At 36.4% G+C, this 25313-nt stretch overlaps 3 protein-coding genes and 1 pseudogene across 3 annotated transcripts; 2 read left to right on the top strand and 2 right to left on the bottom strand.

Annotated features, from left to right (window-relative positions):
- The first annotated feature begins 7636 nt into the window (after window positions 1-7636).
- Window positions 7637-8101, top strand: LOC140961689 (uncharacterized). The gene has a single exon (XM_073420351.1). The coding sequence runs from the start codon at window positions 7637-7639 to the stop codon at window positions 8099-8101; it is 465 nt and encodes a 154-aa protein (XP_073276452.1).
- Window positions 8102-18818: 10717 nt separating this feature from the next.
- Window positions 18819-20003, bottom strand: LOC140961938 (non-specific lipid transfer protein GPI-anchored 20-like). The gene is made up of 4 exons (XM_073420735.1): window positions 19565-20003; window positions 19437-19463; window positions 19274-19336; window positions 18819-19193 (listed from the first exon to the last, which is right to left on the bottom strand). Exons 1-4 carry the CDS (start codon window positions 19893-19895, stop codon window positions 18973-18975), a joined length of 642 nt encoding a protein of 213 aa, XP_073276836.1. The 5' UTR covers window positions 19896-20003; the 3' UTR covers window positions 18819-18972.
- A 334-nt stretch (window positions 20004-20337) lies between these two features.
- LOC140961939 (non-specific lipid transfer protein GPI-anchored 15-like) lies at window positions 20338-21840 on the top strand. Its single transcript, XM_073420736.1, has 3 exons — window positions 20338-20912; window positions 21297-21356; window positions 21534-21840. The coding sequence occupies exons 1-3, from the start codon at window positions 20591-20593 to the stop codon at window positions 21671-21673; spliced, it is 522 nt and encodes a 173-aa protein (XP_073276837.1). The 5' UTR covers window positions 20338-20590; the 3' UTR covers window positions 21674-21840.
- Window positions 21841-21890: 50 nt separating this feature from the next.
- Window positions 21891-24903, bottom strand: LOC140961688 (protein CDC73 homolog; annotated as a pseudogene).
- Between the last annotated feature and the right edge of the window lie 410 nt (window positions 24904-25313).

The raw sequence follows: 25313 nt of genomic DNA, 5'->3' as shown, positions 1-25313 counted from the left end.
AAGCACCAACAAAATTGATAGTTGAGCTTAGTGTCGAAAAAAACGCCACACATCATGTATTTCTTTAGAAACTGCTACTAAAGCAAGTTGTATTCTATGATAAAAACAATGGACATAGAAAGCATGTGGACAATCTTTAAGAAATTTAGCTTGTAGTCCATTCCATTCACCACATATTTTGCAAGAACCATCATTCCATTGTCCTCTTAAATTTTCAACAAAGAGATTGTATTTATTTAATACATTACATATCTATTTTTTCAAATTTAAAAAATTTGTATTTTCAACATTCACGACTTCAAAAAATCGTTCTTTATGAACCCATCCATATCAACATATCTCAAAATAATACACATATGTTCTTTGTTAGATTCATCAAATGCTTCATCAACAAGAATACAAAACTTGGTATCCCCAAATTTTTCACGAATTTTATCTCTCACAATATCATTAATAAATTTTAGAATCTCTTTTTAAATCGATGGTGATCTATATTTGGCATTTCTTGCTGTCTTTTCTAGAACAATTTCACCAATTTCTGAATTCATTCTTTCTAAAAGTTTCATCAATTCAATATAATTTTCAAGATTGACAGAGTCAAATGATTCATGATGTCCTCTAAAAGCACATCTTTGCATCGCTAGAAACTTCATACTTTCTATAGACACTTTTAAAGCAACCGATTTTGATCAATTTCCTTGGAAGATTTTTTTTGCATCTTCATATCAATATGTTAATCTAAGTTTTACAAGTCTCCCCATTTCTCATGGCAAAACTGTCTCGAATTTCCATCTCCTTAATGTCGTCTGAATGGACAATTTTTACAGTTGAACATTTTTCAATTTTTGAATCACTTAACAGTGAATGTGTCAATTGTGCCAAAACATTATCAAAGATATAAAAAAAGGGAAGAAAAATCTACTTTTTTCTATAGTAAACTCAAGCAATGAATCTTTTTTAAACCAAGAGGATTCAAATTTTCGATTTTGACCCTCATAATTAGTAGAAGGATAATCATATATAGGTTGACTCGTCCTTTATCAATATATACTATTTTCACCTCATCTTGTTTGTCAATCGGATTCTGTAATATTGGAATTCGTTTTCCAGAATCGGGTTCATAATATGAAGTATTATTGTCAATTGGTTCGACTTCTTCATTTTCAAATCTCGATTTTTTATTTTCCGACGGGGAATTTGAATTCGAGATATATGATTCTGGTTCATCTTTTGGATTATTTGATGATTCATCATTTCTCTTATTGAAGTAATCTAATTAATATATGTCGTTTTTTCATGATATTCTGCATGTAATCAAAATATATCATAATTTTATTTTGCAACTAGCAAATAAAATTGAGTTGCAAAATAAAATTGATCAATTATGCCATTATTTCGCACATCAATTATAAGATTTATGTCAATCATATTTTAAATTAAAGATAACTAAAAAAAATACTGACCTCCATCAGTAATAGTTTCCCGACATTACTTTTCTTGATTCTAAATAAAATTAATAAAGTAAGTTAAATAACCTCGTAACGGCCGAAAACTCGAATACACTAACCACATGAATGTATGAAAATTATTTGAAAATTTATTTAAGTGAGTGGTCTAGAAGCATGTTTAAGTATCTGAATGATTTAATGATTATTTAACCGAATGTTATGAATGTAAACTTTACGCAGTCGAATACGCGATGCACGACAGAAGGCGAGAGAACCGGGGACGATTTTGATAAAGTTTTTACTTTTTGAAAGTTATAAATAGAAACTCTAAATTTAGTAAGTCTAAAATAAGAAAGCGGCAATCTATTTATAGTAAGGGACGAACTTAATCGGTAACGAACTTTTGCTAGAAAATGATTAGTTTCGGACGTGCGATACTAAAAAAGAGTGGCACCAAATATTTTTAAATATTGTTGGGACACTTTAATGGGCCTAGTATGTTTGTGGTTAATTAATTAATTATATGGTCCATTATATAAACTTAAGCCTAATTAACAACTTAATGACCTAATTAAATAAAACATAATAACCCTACACCCTCATTCTCACGTCTCCAACACACAATTGCAGCACACACACACACTATGACTCTAGGTGGCCGAGACATAGAGGAAGGAAGGAAGGGAGATTTCGCGTCCCGTTCGTCTCTCGTCGCCCCGTCTCTCGTATCTCATAAGAATAAATGAACAAGACATATTTTCAAACCATTTTTCAAGCACCATTTAATCCATATTATTGCATGAATGCTGATTTGTGTGAAAAGTTTATGAGGATGTTGGTTTCAAAGTTTATTGCATGCGCATCTCATTTTTTACAAGGATTCTTAATATTTTGAGGAATTGTTGAAGGAGAGATGCAAACCATTAGATGCAAGTGAAGATCTAGCCGCTAAGGGTAAGTTTCGAAGGGACAATAGTCCATAAAGAGAGCCGCAAGGGGTTGTGACCCTACACGCTAATTTCCATGAGGGCCGACCGAGAGTGCATAGGAGGGGAGGCTAAATGGCCATTGGGGCTGCATGGGACCCTAGCCATGATCTGGAGGTGTGGTTTAGAGTCCTAGGAAGCTCTAGGATGGTTCTGGTTAAGGCTTGGACGGGCTGGTTTAGTGCTGGAACCGAAACTCCAAAATTTGCACTCGTGGGGGCTGTTTTGGTGTGTCATGGTTCTATGGGATAAAGGGATGTGTAAAGGGATGGTCCAGGGGCTAGGAACGGGCCTTAGGGTCCTGGTGAGAGTTTGTTGTGAGCCAAAATTTGATTCAAAGGCAGCCACAGCTGCTGGAGCGTTTGTTCCTCGGTTGCACGCGAAGAGCCATTCAACGGGCTGCTGTTGTGAGGGGTTGGGAGCCTTGAGCATCTGGTCTGTGTCCAAAAGAGCTTGATCATGGTCTTGTTTAAGGTCTAATGAAGGGGTCTAGTGCCTGGTTCATAGCTGTTTCTAGCCGTGGTCCGTTCGAGGTCGTAAATTGCTCGAACGTGTCAAAATAGAGGCGAATTGAGACTAGGTTAAATTTTAAATCCATGTTTTTGTTTTGGCTTGGTCTTGGGGACTTCCAGCAGCTTAAATGGTGTCTTAGGACATTACGAAAGGTCTGGTCTTGAGTTGGTTCGAGTCAGAAGGGTAGTTTGGTCATTTGTTTAACCAAAAAACGTGAAAACGGTAGTAAACGAGTCATCCGATAAGCGAATCGAGTCGTTTTTGAAACGTAGGTCCTAAGATTGAATTTCCAGCAAGCTACTGGATATTTTTGGGTGTTTATAAAGTTTTGAAATCAAGTCGTCTCCTTGAGTCAAAGTTTAAGGTCGTCCGGGTACGTATAGCGTTGAATCTTATGCGGTCGGTTCAAGGAAACTCGAGGGCGGTTTGCAACTTCCTAAAACAATTCAAAATCATGTTAAATGTTATTTTTAGAAGTTTTAAAGTGTATGTATGATATATGCTATTTTTAGAAGTTGTAACGTATTTGCATGTATTTGCTATTTTAGCAATCTCGACGTATATGAATGATATAAATCATATTTTTGGAAATTTTGCCAGCAGTGTTGAGTTGAAGAAAATCAGTTAAAGTGTTCTCCACTTTTTCCAGCAGATCCGACCCAATCCTGAGGGTTTTTATCAGATCATTGGGCACTATTTTTATATGTTTGAAAGCTTGTGTCGAGGTCGTTCTTTCTTTGTCCTTTGATTCTCCCTCGATGTGTGCTCCATTGCCATTTGAATCTTTTTCAATTTTTTGCTTATTCTCCTTCAAGGAATCTGTCTTGGGGCCCTGCTTTCTCCGAGTCTCCACCTCATTTCTCAACTGGACGCATGACATTCTATTGCAAGCCTCCTATCTCCAATCACCTCTTCTGCCCCTTCTGGAGTTGGGAACTTCAGTTTCACGTGATATGTGGACACAATGGCTCGAAATAGACTTGGGCGACCAAGTATCACGATGTAAGCCAAGGGGGCTTTCACCACTAAAAACTTCACCTTTTGTTTGCTCCGCCATAGGTAAGATCCCAAGGATACGGGCAGGGTGATTTCTTTTATTGCTTCAACTACTTCTCCGAAAAAAACGACGAGATTAGGGGTGGGCGTCGGTCGGTTCGGTCCGGTTTTCTCTACAATAGTTCGATTTTTTGGTTTTCGATTTTGAATATATATGGTCCAAAACCAAAACATTTTATTACGATTCGGTCCGGTTTTTTTGTAATACGGTTCGGTTTATATGGTTAATTATATACGGTTTTATAATATTTTGTTAAGATTTAAATTTATATATCACTGATGCTTGATGAATGCAACACATATAAAAGAAACAATGATAGTAGATGAGTAAAACATATATAATTATAATACACTTATGACTTAACAATCTAAGAAACAGAACCGAGAACTTGGAAGAGAACAACCCAATAAAAATAAAATAATGATTAATGAATCATCCAAAAGAAAAACAAAGTGATAAGTTATTGAAGTAACACGGGCTATAAAGATTGAAATTTGAAGCACAGAATGGAGTGCGTAAATTCATATGAGGAAGAAAAGAAAACGGCTGATAGAGGTATAGATGTATAGAGATGAGTGATGACTAAATTCAACCCTAACTCCCAGACGAGAGGATTAGTCAGTAGTCAATATTGGACTTGTCACATGACTAAGGCTCTTTTATTAGCCCTTTTTACAAAAAGCCCTATAGTTAAATATAATATGGTCGGTTCAGTTATTTAGGTTTTCTGGAGATCAAAACCGTAAACCGAACTGTAAAACTGAATTTCTTTAATTTTGAAACCGTAACTGGCCAAAAAAACCAATAAAACCAAACCATTTAAACCCAATTTTTTGGTCCGGTCGGTTATTTCGGTTTTAACCAAACTATGCCCACCCCTAGACGAGAGGTGTTTTCACCTGTTTTAATTGAGCATTGCTCAGACCCAATATTTGGAATCCTCGTGAAAGATGATATCTGTCGAGCTTCCTTAATCTACCAATATTTTATTTACCCAAAGTTAGAAATCGTGGCACAAATGATTAAGGCATCATTGTGTCCTTTTCGAGAGGCTCCCAAGTCCTCTTTCTCAAAAAACATATCCTCATCTGTTATTGATATCTTATTAATTGACTAAGCAATGATTAAGTGTGATGAAGTTAGATCGCCTCTAGCAGCACACGTGAGATTTTTTCTTGCCTTGTTTGAATCAACGCAAGTGGGCCCTTGGTTATAACAAATATTATGCTTTCGCTAGGTGTGTTCTCCTCCTTATGCTTGGGTCCGAATGCTGAAGCAATCCTCAGTGGAATGACCTTTATCTTTATGGAAGCTGCAATATTTTTCAGATGTCTAACGCTTAGGATTTTCCTTCATCAAGTGCGGGGGTTGCAGTAAACCTTGATGCTTAAGAGGTTGCAGTAAACCTTGGCAATATTTTTCAGATGTCTTTGACTACGAAGGATTAAGAGGCGGGTGTCCCTCACCCCTAACATTGTGAGAGTGTGCATCCTGGAATGATGAAGTGACTGGCGTTCCCACAGACGGAGCGAAGCTGATGCAGCTAAAATAAACTTATGGCATAGACTGGAGATGTAAGATCCGACTGGTTGGTAAATTGGACACCTAGCTAGTAAACGGATCCACGTAGATAGTATACAGTTAACTTTGTGGGGCATCACCTGAGTCACAAACACTCGTCAGGGAGGCGCAAGGATAATTATATTTTAATCAAGAGTTATGATGTTGTTGATCCAACCTTTCATATATTTAATAAGAACCGATATAATTATTATTGTTATTTGTATCTACCAAATAATTATTTTTTAACAAGATTCCTGGTACAAAATATAGAACTTCTGGTATAATGAGTCGAATATGAGGTATTATATGTGTTAAAATTAAATAACAATTACATATATTCAAGTACGAAAGTAGAGGGGAACACGAGCAATTATGATCTAACCTCATAAATACTCAATAAGAAGTAGAAAAAAACAAGTTCTTATCTTCACTTAAAAAATGTGAATTGTTTCTTCTCCTTGCGCGCGACTTTAGAGAGTCGAACTCGTTCAAATGCATCTCGAATCGATTTCTTCACTCTCACCTAACAATAAAAAAAATCACAATAGTGATTATTAAATTGAACCGAACTGAATTTTTTATGAAACCGAACCGAACTTTGTGAAAACTGAATAAACTAAACCGATTTAAAAAAAGGTTAATTAGGTCGGTAACCAGATTACAAATTTTTCAGGAAAAAAATTTAAATAATTTGTTTTATCTACACATTTCTACCAAGAAATAATTTAATTTGTACAATAAATAATCTAAACATATGCTCCATATTTTTTTAACTTAAATATCTTTCATCTTCACATTTCTCCAATAACTCATCTAGATTATATTCAAACTCAAAATCAATTGTATGTACATCATTTTTATTTGATACAAATTGATTAAAAAATATGTCGAAATTTTTTTAAAAAAAAATTATAGGGATTTTGTATGTACATCCCTAAAAAAATTATAGGGATTTTCAAATATATCGAGAAAATTATTTTTTTAAAAAAAATATTTGACGAAAATTTTTTTGTTAATTACCCCAAATTTACCACTACAGGGTTTGAACACTAATTTTAAGAGAATTTACGGTTGATCTTTAGCCTCGTCCCTTCTCTTGTGAGAACTACCAAAGCTCTCTAAAGGAAAATTTTAATTTCTTAATTTAAATGATTTTCTTAAAATTATCTTTTCCTTGTTGATTTGATTGAGTATAATATTTAATATGATTTTGTCTTTCTAGATAATGAGATAATTATGCAAATATATTCTAGATATGATATTTATGATAATGATTTAATAAGATATGGTATTAATGTTTGAAAGGAGTTTGTTTATAATTAAATTCATAATTTCCTTGTGCAATAGGTTTCCTTGTGGAGATAAAGTAAAAGTCTATAAATAGAAGATCAAGGACATTGATGCGCGGTTCCTCTCTTTTCGATCATACATACACGCACTCGTGCACGTCGTGCAATTTCAGAGAAAAACAGTCTTCAAGGGACGTGCTGTTTTGAAGAGTGCAGATACTGCGTGTTGCCTTGAGTGTTGGAGACATCTCAGACAACACACGTGCAAGTGTTGGCTGAAGATCGCGTTTTGTTGCTCCAGTTTTTTTGCTTTCTTGAATAAGTTTTATTCTGGTTATTTGGTTTTAGAAAGCATTTATTTTCTCAAAATATTGAGAAAATTAATTTTAGTCATAATCACTATTGGTATTGATTTTTGTAAACGATTTGGTTTTTTAGTGATTAATTTTTTCCTTGAGACACCGCACAAGTATTTATACTTGTGCATATTTAATCTTGTCCATCGTATTTATTTAAAGTCAATTTTTGTTACGAACTTTAATATTCCGCTGCATGTTGTCTTAAATGTTGTAACATTTGACAATATTCAGCTGCATGTTGTCTTAAATGTTGTAACATTTGACACAACACTTAATTCTGATAAAACACAAATTTACTATCCTACACTATTGGTATTACATAAACTCATATCTGTCAAGCAATATTCCTTCAAGTGGTATCAGAGCTTCCTCTTGATATACTAAGTGTTAATTCTTGTTTTTTTTTTACAGAATTAATTAAATGGATACATCCCTTGCAAACGCGGCACTTCGACAACCAATCGTAGATGGAACCAACTACAGCCTATGGAAGGTCAAAATCAGGTATTACATAAAATCCATCGATGAACAAGCATGGCAGCGTGTCATCAATGGATGGACTCCACCGAAAAGGGTAGACGAAGATGGTGACAGCCTGATTAAATCAGAAAGTGATTGGACTACCGACGAAGTGCAGGTTTCGAATTACAACTCAAAAGCATTGAATGTGATCTTCTTTTCAGTTGACATGAGCATGTTCAGCTTGATTATGAACTGCACTTCTGCCAAGGATGCTTGGGAAATTCTTCAAAAGCATTGTGAAGGCTCGGAAAGTGTAAGGAGGACAAAGTTGAGAATGCTCGCCTCAAAGTTCGAGAATCTGAGAAAGGAAGAAACCGAAACTATAACAGACTATGATCGACGTCTCAGGGAGATTGAGAATTAAGCCTTCAATCTAGGTGATCCCATATCAAATGAAAGGTTGCTCAGCAAAGTTCTACAATCCCTACCTGAGAGATTTAACATAAAAATTTGTGCAATTGATGAAGCAAATGATACAACTCTATTGGCACTGGAAGAATTGATAAGTTCACTTCGCACCTTCGAATTAAACATAGATATGAAGAAAAAGGACAAGGAAAAGACTATTGCATTCCAAGTCTCGAATGACTCCTTCAATGAACTCCTTCAAATATCTCAAGAAGTTAATGATTCATACCTTTGTAAGGACTCCATCGCCTATATCACAAAGAAATTCGGGGATTACTTGAAGAGAATCAGAGATAAGAAGAAGGATGCACAAACGTCTAAATTTCCCCATCTACCAGCACCTGAAAGACCAAAAAGTTTCCTGTTCAAACCCAGTTTTGACCAAGGAACGAAGGCAAGGGTCAGTTTAATTCGAAAAGGTATGACTCGGTGCAGTGTAGAGAGTGCAATGGATTTGGCCACTATGCCAACGAATGTGCTAACAGGTTACGAAAGAACAAGGGTTATAATGTCTCCCTAAGCGATGAAGAATCTGATGAGGAGGAGAAATCCAATGAAGAAGCTGATCACACCTCCTTGACTGCTCTGTTAACAGAAAAATGTTGGCTGCAAGTAAATCTTTTAGGTGTTGCCTTAGGTGTTGCGACACCTGGACGCAACACATGCGCAAAATCAGTTTGTTTAAAATCTACATCCTCTGAAAATCCGAGTACAGATGATGATTTGGAAGTTGATGAAGAAGAAATCACTCTTGAGAGTGTGCAAAAGCTTTATGAGGAGTTGTATGCCGATTGGACCAAAAAAAAGCTTAACTCAACTCTCATGAAGGAAAACACCGAACTAAAAGCCGTGGTTGCCAAACTTGAATTAATCTTGAGCAAGAAGAATCTGGAACTAGGAAAGACAAAGAATGAGCTTCAAAAGGCAACCGAGGCTTTATCCAAGTTTAATTCGAGCACATCCAAGCTTGAATCCATACTTTTGATTGGAAGAGGATAAGATGGGCTTAGGATTCAAAGACAGTGTGTTTAAAATTGGTGAATCTTCAAAATCAACGGTCTTTGTGAAAGGAAAAAGTGACACATCCTCATAGTCACAATCCACATCGATCAAAAGAAAGCCTCCAAAAAGACAACCTGCTGCACCTGTTCTTAAGAAAAGAAAACGCAGGTATGTATGTCATTACCGCTTTAAGCCTGGTCATATCAGGCCATATTGTTTTAAACTCAAGGATGACCGCATGAATCGAAAGACAAGCCAGATGTTGCCCCGAATGTTGCCCAACATTTCCCGCAACACCTCCAACCGCCAACCTACAATAAGACAAATTTGGGTACCAAAGATAAAAAATCACTGTAATGTTCTCTATACTTCATTGAAAACTAACACTGCAGGTCATTGGTACTTTAATAGTGGAAGCTCATGCCATATGATAGGATCACGAGAACATCTCATTGATTATGTTGAACAAAAAGGCAATAGAGTAACCTATGGAGGGGGATCTAAAGGAAGGATTATTGGAAATGGAACATTAAATGTTGAAGGATTACCAAAGCTCCACAATGTGCTTCATGTCGAAGGATTAAATTCAAATTTGATAAGCATAAGCCAATTGTGTGATGATAATTTGCATGTCAAGTTTGATAAACATACCTGTGAAGTTTTCGATGAATCTAACATATGCATTATAACAGGTACAAGGTCTTTGGACAACTGCTATCAAATAGATGAAGAACTTTCGTGCAAACATGCACAAATCAGTGAACTTGACCTTTGGCATCAAAAACTCGGTCATGTAAACTTCAAAACCCTGAAGAACTTGGGTAAGTACGATGCAGTACGAGGTATGCCTAATCTTTCATCTGGAATACCATATGTGTGCGGAGATTGTCAAAAGGGTAAGCAGACTCATGTGTCACACCCAGTGTTGCCATCATCTGGGACAACACGTTGTATGGAGTTATTCCACATGGATCTTATGGGTCCTACGGAAGTTGAAAGCTTTGGAGGTAAGAAGTATTTTTTCGTGTGTGTCGATGAATTGTCACAGTTTTCCTGGATAAACTTTATTAGGGAAAAGTCGGACACTTTTGATATTTTTAAACAGTTAGTCACAAGAATTACAAACTTCCATAACTTAAAGGTGAGAAGGATCAGGACTGATCATGGTAAAGAATTTGAAAACTCTTCACTCTCATCTTTTTGTGACAGGAAAGGAATTTCACATGAATTTTCAGCACCAAAAACCCCACAGAAAAATGGCATTGTCGAACGCAAGAACAAGACGTTGCAAGAATATCTTAAAGCGTTTTTGGGCAGAAACACTTAATACAACGTGCCATATTTCGAATAGGGTGTATTTGAGAAATGGTTCAACCATTACTTCTTATGAAATAATCATGGAAAAGAAGCCTAATCTTAAATACTTTCATTTTTTTTGGTTGTGTTTGTTATACTTTGAATGACAGGGATCAACTTGAAAAGTTTGATTCAAAGAGTGATAAGTGTTTATTTTTGGGACATGCCACTAATATTCGAGCCTATCGCATGTTTAATTTAAGAACTCGGACTATTATGAAATCTATTAATGTTGTTTTTAATGACTGTGTAGATCACACAAAAAAACAGCTGAAGATGATGTGGATGAGTTTCTGGAAATTCCAATCGCATTGGAAAATGTAGGTGTTTCCCCAGATGTTGCAACATCCAGCACAACACATGACACCGAAGTCACTCAATCTGAAAATGAAACGAACATCGATGATGATGCAGTAGATGATGGATAGAATATTTCAAGTAAAATCCATAAAAACTATCCATCATCTCAAATAATCGAAAATATGCGCGAAGATGTCCAAAGTTGAAAGAAAGAAAATGTGGATTACCGAAAAATGGCTGGACTTATATGCATAAGCTCCACGTACTCACAGGTAATATTTTCCTATTTTCTATCCAATTTTGAACCCAAAAATATTGATGAGGCTTTAAAAGATGAATTTTGGGTTAATGCAATGCATGAGGAGCTTGAGCAATTTGTTCGAAATGATGTGTGGTTCTTGGTTCCACAAAAACAAAACTTATGAGTCGGGAAACATCATCCGAAACAAAGCAAGGTTGGTTGCTCAAGGGTACACACAGGTTGAGGGGATTGACTTCGATGAGACCTTTGCACCTGTAGCCCGTATTGAGTCAGTTCGACTATTGCTACCATTGCATGCTACGTGAAAATCAAACTTTTTCAAATGGATGTCAAAAGTGCGTTTTGAAATGGGATTTTGAGTGAAGAAGTGTATGTTAGACAACCTAAGGGTTTTGAGGATCCACATCATTTGGATCATGTCTACAAATTGAAAAAGACACTTTATGGTTTGAAGCAAGCACCACGGGCGTGATATGAGAGATTGGCAGAGTATTTACTTGAAATTTGCTTCAAACGAGATGAGGTAGACAAAACTCTGTTTATTCATAAATCCAAATGTGAAATTCTTATTTGTCAAGTCGATGTTGATAATATAATCTTTGGTTTTTCATTTAAAAGGCATACTGATGATTTTGTTGAGTGCATGTCACTACCTTTGAAATGAACATGGTTGGTGAGTTGAGTTATTTTCTTGGATTGCAAATTAAACAAATGCATGATGGCATCTTTTTGTAACAAGTAAGTATGCTAAGAACTTAATTAAGAAATTTGAAAATGAAAACACCAAACACATGAGAACTCCTATAGACTCGAGTGAAAAATTGTGCAAAGAAGATGCTGCCGAAAATGTTGACAACACCTTATACCGCAGCATCATAGGAAGCCTCCCGTACTTGACAGCCAATCGACCTGACATCATGTTTAGTGTATTATTGTTAACTAGATACCAAACCAATCCTAAAATCTCCCATTTAAAAGCTGTTAAGCGTATTCTACGTTAAATAGCTGGAACAATTGATCTAGGATTATGATACACTCGAGAAACTAACTGCAATTTAGTAGGTTTTTCTGATGCTGACTGGGGTGGTGACTTAGATGATAGGAAGAATACTTCTAGAGGTTACTTTTATCTTGGCAATAATTTGATCTCAAGCATAGTAGGAAACAAAATTGTGTGTCACTTTCAACTGCTGAATCTGAATATGTGGCAGCTGGAAGTTGTTGTTCTCAACTCTTATAAATAAACCAAATGATAGAAGACTATGGACTTAAGAGTAAATCTTTAATTGTGTACTGTGATAATTCGAGTGCAATAAAGATTTCAAAAAATCCAGTACAACACTCTCGAACTAAACACATTGACATTAGACACCACTTTATTCGAGATTTAGTATAAAAAGGATTGATTCGAATTAAATTTGTTAGTACAAATAATCAACTGGCTGATATATTCACAAAAGCATTAGATTTTGAGAGATTCTGTGAGACTCCGAAAATAAAATAGTATAGATGACATTTTTGTAAATAAGTTGAAAAATATTCAATTTATTTTGATGGCATTTTCATAAATAAGTTGAAAAATAATAAATTAATTTTAAGAACAAAATGGTAATTAGTGATATATCTTGGTCATATGAACTCCAAATGATTTGAAATTTGGACATACCGTAGAAAACTCAAAGATATAGAAGTTTTATGTTTTGAGTTTTGGAAAATTTGATCGTTTGACTGGTCCAAAGGGATATACCGACGTTAAAATGTTAAATGTTATATATTATATTATTATTAATATAATATAATATAATATAATATTTAAAAAAATAAAAAAAATTTAAAAGAAAAAGAAAGAGGATAAATTTCAAACTTCCGTGAATGAAATGAATTCATTCACCGAAAGTTTTAACAGAGGCAAGAGGAAATAGAGTTTCGATTTTTCTTTTCGATCGTGTGACTTATCGGTTTATCCAATCGACGAACCGATTTCAGTTCTGGAATCGTTGACACGAGGTCTTCGATTTGAGATATAAATTTTATATTTTTGGTGATGTTTGAAATTCGTCGATTTTTGGAATAAATCCGATAAATTGTTAAATCATACAAAAATTGAAGATTGTTGAATAGTGTATGATTTTAACGAAGAAGAGAAGATTATAGTGATGTTATTTTGAATTTTTCCCAAGTTATTATAATTAGAGAATTTAATCGTTGGATTGAGATTGAAGAATTATTTTTCAGTTATTATTAATTCTGATAAATATATGCGGTAGAATAACCGACAAGAAACTAAGTTTTGAAGTCGGAATTGAATTATGCTATGATTTGAATTTGATATGAATTTTTGAAGTTTCAAAAGATATTTGAAACTTATATTGTTGACTTTGAATGATGTTATGGATTGAAAAGAATGTGTTATTGATGTAGATAGAGTTTCTATTCTGAAATCTTAAAGCTACATCGACTGGAACGAAGAATTGAGGTATGTTGCGACCGTGTAACATACGACAGGTATCTGTATTATATGATATATGTTTGATTGATTGGATTGAAATTACATGTCTATATGTCTTATGTGTTGAGTTGATGTGGCATACATGACATGCACGTTGAGCTATGATCCTTGGTATCCTGATATGATTTGATTTGATTCTGGAGTTTGTGAACACAATGCTATGTTTGGTATTACATGACCCTTAAAGCATAGCCATTTGTGGCCCCGATGATTTGGGATTTGATGGCGCTTTGTCGACGCTATCATAAGAGTATCCCTGATTGAGGCCGGTGTGCCAGCTCGAGCATTGATTTGATAGCGATTCGATTGACTCTGACATGTGCTCAGTGGATGGGCATTTGACCTGATACCTCCACGACATACATGCATTGCATATCATATATCATTGTTTAGATATCTGTGGTATATATTGTGGTTGCTTCAGACTGAGCTTTGCTCACCCCAGATGGGGCTGTTGTTGTCTTTGTACGTGGACAATGAAAGGTACTCCAGGATATCAGGAGACCGGAGATGGTACTTCTGGAGGGAGTCATGGTTGATTTGAGGGTTCGTGGTCTTTCCCAGTATATATGTATATGTATCTATATACCGGGGTATGTCCCGAAGAGATGAGTTTTTTGTATGTATTTGATCTGGATTATGTGTGGGCTTGTTTTATATTGTAACATGTTAAGACGAGACTATATTATATACTATTTTTAGTATTATAATTAGAGTTGACATGTTTTGCGTTCATTGTAAAGAAATTTAAACTCGTTTTCCGCTGTAATGAATTAACCCTAATATGAATTGTATTGTAATAACGATTAGGATTTAAGGGCTCCACAGATTCTCCAACCTTAGAAAATCTCTCGGCATGTGTTCTACCTAAACTTTCACAGATGTTGTCTCAAATGTTACAACATCTCAGACAACACCTAACATGCATGTGCATTTTTAGGATTTAGGCATTATGCATTACATTCATACTGTGATATGTTGTGTTGAACTATGTTGCATAGTTTTCTGATGCACTTACAATTCTGTGTTATATTTTAATTCCTCACACATATACATATGAACTAACTCACAAATGATTTGAAGAAGGGTCACTTGACTCTAACAAATGTGACAAGTAACCTAAGAAAAAATGAATAAAAATTTGGGTTTCTGTTAGAAGGAAAGATGGAAAAAGCTACCTAAAAGAGCCCAATGAAGGCTGCACTTTCAGTGTGGGAGCTACCCCTTCTAAAATTAACAAAGAAATAGAAAAAGTTAGAAAATCTACCTTGAAGAGTCCAATGAAGACCGTTCTTCTAGTGTGGGAGCTACCACTTCTATGTTTAGAAATTTTTTTTGTTTTTACAAATTGTGAAGAAAAATTAAAATTGTTTTTCAGGAATTGTGCGTGTTGTCAGAAGATTTTGCCAACATTTGTGACAACACTTCATCTGTAAACATATTTCATATTTGCCTTTATGTTTCTGATTCTGCTACATTCTGTTATTAGGCATAAATAGGCCAAGCATAAACATAACATTGTGAATATTGTTGTATCACGAGGACATGAGTATCTTGACAAAGAAACTTCAATGAAAATCCTGATTTTACGAGAAATTGAAAATGTGTGATCTTTGATGGTTCAGTGGTGTAAATTTGATGTGGGTTTAATTCTTGAAATTATTTTGAAATAAAATTGAGTGAAATTATCTCAGTAACTGCAAGAAGATGCTAAGTAAATTTTTCCATTTCATTTTTTTACCATTAGATTAAATCAGTTACTGAATTTTTGTTACCGTTGCACTGTGCTTTCATGTTTATCTCCTTGATTCACAACGCCTCACTCATCATTATCTGAGTAATAGTCCTTCAAGATATCGTGTCCTCCTCATGCAATTTCTCTCTGGTTTCTGCATTCTTAATTTTTTTTTTCACTCGCAATATAAACTCTATCAAATACAGGAAAGGGTTACGATCCACATGACATTTGAAGTGAGATGGGTCATGCGGAGGATGTTGCCCCAACTCCCGCAACATCTGATGAAACACCCACTGCTCCAAATCTACAGGTCATCCCTGCTATTCTAACGCCAGAACCGTTGGCGTTCATTGCCCCAGGAGAGTCAGGGAATCCAGCCGACCTCTAAAACCCTCCTATTTTTAGGTTTCGCGAACCACCACGACCGCCGGTAAGACGATCAAAAATACAGGCTGGATATAACCCTGATCTCACACCCGGGAAGCGATTCCGCTATAAGGGCCATCCCTCCACTAGCCCGTCTCTGATTGATCCAGCAAAAACCTCAGGAGATGATTCAGATGACGGGGACTACATGTTAGTCGCCCGCAAAAAGCCCGCACCACGGGTTGCTGCTAAGTCTCCCTCCTCGTCTTCTGGTAAGGAAGACTCGCACCCCTCTGATCAAGCCACACAAGCTGCACCACAGGCACAATCCTCTTCTGATGAGGATGAAGTATCTTTGGCCCAGTTTATGGACTCCTTGAAAAATGCCAAGCACTCTGCCCCTGCATCCACTGCTCAGTCACCGGATGCAACGCTCGATCCTGAGATGATAGAAGAATCTACCAGAGAAGACTCGGATGCACACTCCCACCATTCTGAGGGAGCTACTGATGAGGGGACTGCCTCTATTGATGCAAGCAATGAAGACTCCCTTGCTCCTCCAGATGTTGTCCCAGATGTTGAGAACACTGAGGACAACATTGATTTCAGTGACTATGATCTGACCACGACTTTCAGTACCAAGTTCTACACAGAAGAATCAGTTGCACAATGGTACTTGTATGCGAATCGAGACTTCCTCGAAAAAAAGAATGTCGATAATGATGCTTTTGCAAGACATAATCTGATCACATTTCTCAAGAACTGCCATCTCTATTCAAAAGTCTCCGCCGCCACACCATACAGTCTCAAACCATTACTGGAATTTTACGCCATTCTATCACCTGGCGTCGGTGATGAACGATCGGCTAAGTATGGAAAGGTCTTTGTCCGAGGAAAGATCTATGAGTGCAATACAGCTGCCATCAACGAGCACTACCAGACACCCACCGAAAATGAAGATGGCCTTACCCCTGACATTCATGTGGTCACTTCCACACTCATCGGGGGCCTCATTACTCAATTTCCAGCTCATCCACAGCGGCTATCGGCTGCCAATCTGACATCGTTTTACTCTGTGCTTCATAAGTTTGCCATACGCAACTGGTCACCGTCCACCAACACCACCGTTGTAACCAGACACCAAGCACTGGTCCTATACTCCATTGGAACAGGTGGAGTCTTTAACTTTGGGAAACTTGTGTTCAACACAGAGCTTCAATATGCTGATGGTGGACTCAAGGCGTCAAAGCTACCATTTCCCAATCTGATCTATGTACTGTTGGTCTCACAAGGTTTTATTAGGGATATAGATGAGCAACTGTCTGACATTGGTGAACCATTCAAGATTGCTCCTGCATTCTTCAAAGGAAATCGAAAGATCGATCTTCCTGGACTGAGTCTCCTATAGCACCACCTGTTTCTGAAATTCCCCAAGGCTCCACTTCTACTCTACCGACAGATGGATTTGTGAAGTTCACTACAGCTAAAATTCAAGCTCAAATTGATCATGCCCTTATCAAGATCTTTCAAGCTAAGGCTGACATTGCATATCATGAAGATCTTGTGGCCAATGACAAGCTACGTTTGGAGGTAGGTGTCTTTCCAGGATAAAAAGGGGAAGATAGTGCTGATCAAACGCCCTCTGAAGCTGGTCCATCTAGGACCAAGGAATCTGAAGAGGAATAGGCTTATGATGAAAGGGATGATGGGAATTGAGTGTTTTGGTTAATAGTTGAGATTCTTTTTGTGTTTGTTATTTGCTGTTTTATTTTGCTCTATCAGTTATCAGTTTGATTAAGATTTCCGTTTTTCTCTGCGCCTGATGTACTTGCTTAATGAACTGTTAATGAAATTGTGCAGGTGTTGTCTCACGTGTGGTCAACAAAACTAACAACACCCGTGCTAACTTTGTTTTATTCAGGGGGAGAAAATTTCTCTAACTCAGGAGGAGATGACTAGAGCTAAAAACAAGCATAAATGGGTTTTCTCATTTTGTCCAGAAAGGCAAAAAAAAGAGAGATTGTAGGGAAATTTTAATTTCTTAATTTAAATGATTTCCCTAAAATTATATTTTCCTTGTTGATTTGATTGAATATAATATTTAATATGATTTTGTGCTTCTAGATAATGAGATAATTATTCAAATATATTCTAGATATGATATTTATGATAATGATTTAATAAGATATGGTATTAATGTTTAAAAGGAGTGTGTTTGTAATTAAATATTTACTTTCCTTGTGCAATAGGTTTCCTTGTGGAGATAAAGTAAAAGTCTATAAATAGGAGATCAAGGACATTGATGTGTGGTTCCTCTCTTCTCGATCATACATACACGCACTTGTGCACGTCGTGGAATTTCAGAGAAAAACAGTCTCCAAGGGACGTGCTATTTTGAAGAGTGCAGAGATACTGCGTGTTGCCTTGAGTGTTGGAGACATCTCAGACAACACACGTGCAAGTGTTGGCTGAAGATCGCGTTTTGTTGCTTCAGTTTTTGGCTTCACTTTTTTGCTTTCTTGAATAAGTTTTATTCTTGTTATTTGGTTTTAGAAAGCATTTATTTTCTCAAAATATTGAAGAAATTGATTTTATTCATAATCACTATTGAAATTGATTTTTGTAAACGATTTGATTTTCTAGTGATTAATTTTTGCCCTGAGGCACCGCACAAGTATTTGTGCAAATTTAATCTTGTCCATCGTATTTATTTGAAGTCAATTTGTGTTACAAACTTTAATATTCCGCTGCGTGTTGTCTTAAATGTTGTAACATTTGACACAACACTTAATTCTGATAAAACACAAATTTACTATCATACACTACTGATATTACATAAACTCATATCTGTCAAGCAATATTCTTTCACTCTCGATTCTCTAGCTAACGGTCCACTCAATCAAAAAGTGAAGAAAAATCGCATTTCTAATATTTTTTTTTACCGATCTTTTTGTAGTAATAAAGTTCGTCATTCTTTTATGAAAATCCAAATTTATGCTTTCGATTATGTGATACAAAATCCATCTGTCATCGAACATAAATATCGTAATTTTTTTCCTTGATGAAATTTCATATATTTTTTTATATACATGTAAAATAATTCGCTGCAAACATCTGCATGCATAAAGCCAAAAACTAAATGATAAATAAAGGAATAACACAATTCTTATAATTTAACCACAACACGCAAGAATTACAAATCAAATCACTTAATTACATATGTAAACAAAACCTCAAGAATAATTAAATTTCTTCAAAACAATGGCAAGTATAAATATCATGCAAAATAGTAGACTAGTAGTATTTAAATGCAACAGCTCCTAGCATAGTCACCAGAAGCAGAGGAGAAGAAGCACCGAACGAGTGGACCGCCGCTGATGGTGTCACTCCTGTCCGGCTGCCCGTATTGCCTGCCGGAGCTCCTCCTGTAGTAGTTGGCGGCGATGGTGAAGTCGGGATGGTTGGTTCGGCTTCTGGGGCCAATCTTGGTGATAGTGGCTCAGCACCAGATGCATCTATCAGGATAATTTTTTCTGGTAAGTTTTTTTTTTATTGCTCTAATTGAATCTATACCACTAGAGAAGATTATTAATACCTTTGACACTTGGAGAAGGAGCAGCATTTGGTGGAAGTGTAATTTGATCATTTTCCGAAGGGCCTGCCAATCATATAATTTATTATATGATATTAAATAAACTATGTAACAAGCTATGTTAAAAAATGAAATGTAAATTCTTGACAAATCTATAGTAATATACCTGGAGCTGGAACTGGAGCACCAATGGCTGCAAATTTTAATTTTTTTTGTACACGTTAGTATATTTCAAACTAACTTTAATTGACTAATAATTTCTTAGTTAAGTTTTTTTAAAAAAAGATCTCTTACCTTTGCATTGAAGAGACACACCAGGCATGTTACAAGCACGTGGAAGTGAAATTGCAAGAGTTTGATTTACTGGAATTTGGAAAGGAACGTTCCCGGTCGCGATCTGGCAAAAACAGTCTTTCCCGTTATTCATGAGGGAGCTGAGCGAAGTGCAGCAAGCAGGAGGCGGGGTAGTCGAGTTAACAGTACCATTAGTGATGAAGTTTGCGCAAGGCATAAAAGATGTGATCATTGAAGATGTGCATGGAGTACTTATGGTTTGCCCTGATGAGGTTGGGAACAATGCAATTGTTGCTATTGCTAGGAATGTGATCAAGAATTGGAGGGCCATTGGGGATAACCAAGGCTTTGTTTGTATTGTGTTTAAAATTTTTTGGGATTTGATGATTGTGATAATGTTGATGACTGGATTTTGTAGATTGATGATTGGATTTTATAGGCTGAGGATTTTGGGGTAAAAGGGTGCTATGGATAAGAGGTTGGTTTGTTAGAAGTTGTTTTTGTGGCTCAACTCATTTTAACTAACCTTTTGGAATGTACATTCATAAAGGTGCTGCTAATTTGCTTATGCCTATTGCTTCTTGAATATGTCTTGAATTCTTGATTTTTTTATTAAAAAAACAAAACAAAAGATCAAAATATTCCTCCTTTTCTTGTTATATGGTGTAAGAAACTTGAAATGTTTTATTAACTCAAATTTATGCTTCAAAAACAACATTCAATGATTGAAGTTAAGTATATACATAAGTAGGTCACCCATATATTACTAACTTTCCATTTGTCCACATAGCCTAATTTCTAGTTAACTATATACACCTGTTACTTTTGAAAAATAAAAACCCTTTTACATCCAAGAATATATTATTGATATGAAGTAGGCAACCCATAAAACCAAACTCTCAATTTGACTTGTAAACCCGAAACCCTAAACCCCATTTATATAAACCCTAGTAACACAACCAAAATCCTCAGACCAAACTTCAAAACCACCTCCATTTCCATCTAAAATTTCAATCACCAAATCAAATGGCAGATCACAAAGTTTCAATGGGCTTAGCCTTGGTTCTTGTTGCCATGCTTTGGTCCTATGTCGCATCGCAATCGAATGATTGTACCAGTGTGATCATTAGCATGTCACCTTGCCTGAATTTCATCTCCGGCAACTCCTCCACCCCATCAGTTTCCTGCTGCTCGCAGCTCCGTAATGTCGTTGGTTCGCAGCCACAATGCTTGTGTCAAGTGCTTAATGGCGGAGAATCAAACATGGGACTGAATATTAATCAAACTCAGGCACTTGCCTTGCCTAAGGCTTGCAGTGTTCAAACTCCTCCTGTCAGCAAATGCAATGGTAAGCCTAGGGGTGAGACAAGCTAGTAGGCTATCAAGATTTTTGAGTTATTTGGAATAATATCGGATTCTTTTAGAAATTGTCAAACTCGAAAAAGCTCAAACACACTGTTTCGATTCGTATTTGAGCTCGAATTTTAAAATTGCTTTGAGCCGATGTTCAAATATTGACCAATAGGAGTCGATAATTAAGGTTGAACTAAATGAATTGAGCTCATTTATTTGCACCCTAAGGATCATCGCATGAGCAACATCCATCCCTTTTTGAAAAGAAATTATCTGAATATTTTGCTAAAGCATGTTGGTTTTCTGAACATTTTGATGAATTTTCATAGTATTGAGGCTTTCAATTGTACTTGAATCGGATTTCGTTTAAAATTTGCAGCTGCTTCTCCATCCGACTCTCCTTCCACACCGAATTCTCCTAGCCAAAAAACACCTTCAGGTAAACAGTTTCTTTCTCCCATATGACACCTTAAAACTCATTAGTTCTTGTGAAAATCGATTTGCCCTGCACTCGAACGACATATGCCGAAGACGCTACCTTTACAGAGATAGATATATGGCTAAAACATTTCCATGCTTCACTTCCAATGATGGATATTTCTTCAATATAATCCAGATGGAGGATCAAAAGTGGTGCCATCACCCGGACCCGGAGATGGTTCTTCAAGTGCAGCTTCACCAAACCAGCTGGCTCTTAGTATCATATTTTTCTGTCTCTTCATAGCATCTTATGTTTCAGCTTTCAACTTGCGCTGATTCTTCGCAAACTCATCCACCTTTCGTACGTGTTATAGAATAGATACTTCTAAGCAAATGGATGAGAGCGATTCATTTAATTGTTTGTTTTATTTATGACCTGTTTCAGAGGGTCTGTCTGTATGACTTCGTATGGTGTTGCCTCCTTTTTGTAATAAAGATCATTGATATCTATGCCACATTACGAGAAAGAGTGATTATTTTTGCATATTAAAAAATTGCTATTAAAATTGATAATTCGCCTAAAGACTTGATGGCAAATCCAGAATGTAATAATCCATAAAAATTCTCCTGAAGTTGCAAAAGATAACTCCTCGCATGTTTTCTATTCCAATCATGTCGGTCAAAGACATGTAGATATCATATATACCTAGACAAACCTGTATCTACAAAGCTTCTCCAAACCAATAGACGGCAGATTACCAGCATTCAGCAGGCCACAGCAGTCTCTCAGCTTTGGGTTTCGCCTTGGACAACTGCAAGTAAACAGGAAAGCAAATGAAAAGATAAGCTAATGTTTTCTTTGAGAAAAACAAATGGGAACTGAGGCCTGAGCATAAATACAACACAAACGTGTCATGCTAGAACATGAAGTCATATCTTGATCATGTGCAGATTTACAAAACCGGAAAGAAAAAATGCAGAGAAATTATAAACCATAAGAAGCTTTTGGCTTAACCTAACGAGATCGAGATTGCATAAATTCTTCAAGTTTGTTCCACACCTCAAGTGCCGCAGCTCTATCCTGGTGTCGCTAGTTTTTGCTAATCTGGTCATAAAGTAATACTCACAGTAGAACCAACATCATGTAATAGAAACTCAGCCACAGGCCCACAAGAAATAAAAATGCATGTGGGAGCAACTAATAGTTGGAGTATTGGAACATGTTCCAAATACAAGAATACTGACAATAAAGTAATCGAGCCGATTCGGGAGTTTTTCGAGCCGACTCGAAAAATATTTGATTCGTATTCGAGCTTATCGAATTTGAACAAGTTCGATCTTTTTTTTTTACTCGAACTCGAGCCGAAATTATTTTTTTCGATAGTTCGCGAGCTGCTTGCGAGCCTTAATATTTTATTAATATAATATAATTATATATCAAATAAATACATTTCGAGTACTTATTTTCGAGCAATTGCTCGAATAGTTCGCGAATATGTTCGAATCTTTCGAACCGAACTCGAACATTAATTCGAACCGAATTCGAGCTAAATTTTTTAAAATTTTCGAACTTCGAATCGAACTCGAGCTTGAACTCGAATGGAACTAATTCGAGCTGAATTCTAGGCTTCAAATCTTCGTCATATTCGGCTCAATTCGGTTCGTTACACTCCTAATACTGATCGATATGATCTTCACATTCCACTGCTTGACAGAGTTTGCTGATTCTATGCTATCATCCTCAAAGCGAATGTAAAACCCAACAATTGCAATACAAGCAACTCCAATTGTTATTGCATTCACTTTCAGAGGGTCAGTGAATATCAAACATTATATCAAGCCAAGAACAGATTGCAGTTTGTCATGCCAATGCCATATTCCTGGCATTTATCAGATGTATAAGCAATGACAAAAATGCATAAAATTATAAATTAAAAAATGTTGTATTCCCCAGCAAAAAGGTGACAACATTGTTCACAAGGAAAACATGACTTTAGTCCTAATTCTTGAGAGATGATAGCATCAGTTAAAAAGACACCAAATTATAATTCCTGCTCTATTCCACGTTCATGTTTCATCTTGAAAAGAGAGCTTCAGCATATGGCAACATTGACTATTCCAACTAGGCATTTAATTTTCTCACCAAGAGAAAATACAACACCAAGAAACATTTCTGAAACTTGTTTAAAAAGCTTCCAGCATCCTGATTTAAACTACAGATACCAAGCAATTGCGCTATATGTGGCAATGATGCAGATTTAAATAGAATTTGGGCTCGAGTTCATTTGCAATTGCAAATATTACATCAATATTATAATTTTGATGTGCGACTAGATACTCAATAATCCCATACATTGACAGCAAATTAACCATCACTCCAACATAAATACAAATGCATAAAGCTCGGAAATCAGCTAACAAGTGGTATTTGGCATCAAATTCAAATTTAACCAATTCAAGAGAGAAAATATACTGATACCGCATAAAGCAGCTAACATGTGTCATTTGGCATCAAATTCAAATTTAACCAATTCAAGCGCGAAAATTTATTATCTACGACATAAAACTTACTCTTGCTAAAGATCTCAACATGGTCCTTAAATGGTCAGTCCTTGGACTGCCACTCCTTTCCAAGCACAAACACTGCGACCACACGATCCCAATCATCGCTTTTCAGTGCAGATGGCTTATCTCTCACCTCATAAGCTGTTACCACCCGATCCCTACTAAACTTCTTCTGCACTGTCACGCACTCGGGCTTCCCCCCTTTCCTCTGCTTAACCTTATCATCCGAGGGAATAAACACCCCATCCTCCAAGAAGTCCTTAACATAATAAATCGTAATCAGGGTCGAAAATGCGATTGGGACCAAAATAATCGGCACGCCTTCCCAATCTTGCGCATCTTCGTAGCGTCCTCCCCCAGTTCAAACACCCTACTCTCAATTCTATTCTTAGCAACTCTGTTATCTTTCCTCTGCAACGCCTCTATTACTCTATACATTGCTTCTCCTCGTCTCGTTTCATAGCAGAAGCCAGGACAATATAAAAATCTCGAGTTTTAAATACCAGCATTGCCTCCCTATCCTTAATTGATCTCTCCTTCGCTCTAATCAACACAATCAAGCTCTTCTCGCTCGTTAAATCCCCCTGAATCGCCAAGTCGTTTGAATAATACTGCAGATTACGCTCCACATTGTTCAAGGATGGGATTTGAGGAATGTTAGGGAAATCAAGGGGGACAATCGAATCGGAAGATTGGATTTTTCCAGTAAGATAATCAATAACCGTTTTGCGATCAGGGAGAGTGACGGCGGGGATGCGGAGAGATCGCGAGTGCTTCAAGTAATCGGTGTGATTCAGGTCGTGATTGGTCATGAAGTGAATTAGGGTTTCAAGAGTGTAGCGGCGGGTTGATTGCACGTGCTTGGAGCGGTATGCGGTCTCGATCGTGACGGGGAAGGAGTAGTCCGAGCCGAAGCGAAATTCATCGTTGACGCGGACGATTCTGTCGAGAGAATTGCGGATTGTGTACTCGCGGAGGAGGGTTAGCGAGTCCAGCGGAATTCACGGTGGTGGAGAGGTGGCGCTGCCGGGATTGAGCGCTCAAGGGTTTTTGAGTGCGGCGCTTCACACTCTCGATATCAAATTAGTTATGTTTCTTTGTTTGGTTTCTGACTTAATATGCTTTTTCCTTAATTTTAGCGACATAATCTAATGGACTATCTATAAAATTGGATAATATAGGTATTTTATTTGGGTTTTTTTTTATTAAAAATATATTTTATAATATAGGTATTTTATTTGGGTTTTTTTAATCAAATAAAATACTTATATTATAAAATCGACAAATCATCTCAATTTTATTACGTATTATTATTTTAAATAAAAATAATATTGATCCGTCTCTCAAACGAGCTACTAAAAAACTCGCTCTAGGTTGGAGTAAACTGTAATTGCATCTGGATTTACTTGAG

This window comes from Primulina huaijiensis, chromosome 16 (genome assembly GCF_012295235.1).
Source record: "Primulina huaijiensis isolate GDHJ02 chromosome 16, ASM1229523v2, whole genome shotgun sequence".
In the NCBI taxonomy this organism is placed as follows: domain Eukaryota; kingdom Viridiplantae; phylum Streptophyta; class Magnoliopsida; order Lamiales; family Gesneriaceae; genus Primulina; species Primulina huaijiensis.
Note: the sequence above shows the minus strand (reverse complement) of the source record. Positions and strands in the feature narration are given on the sequence as shown.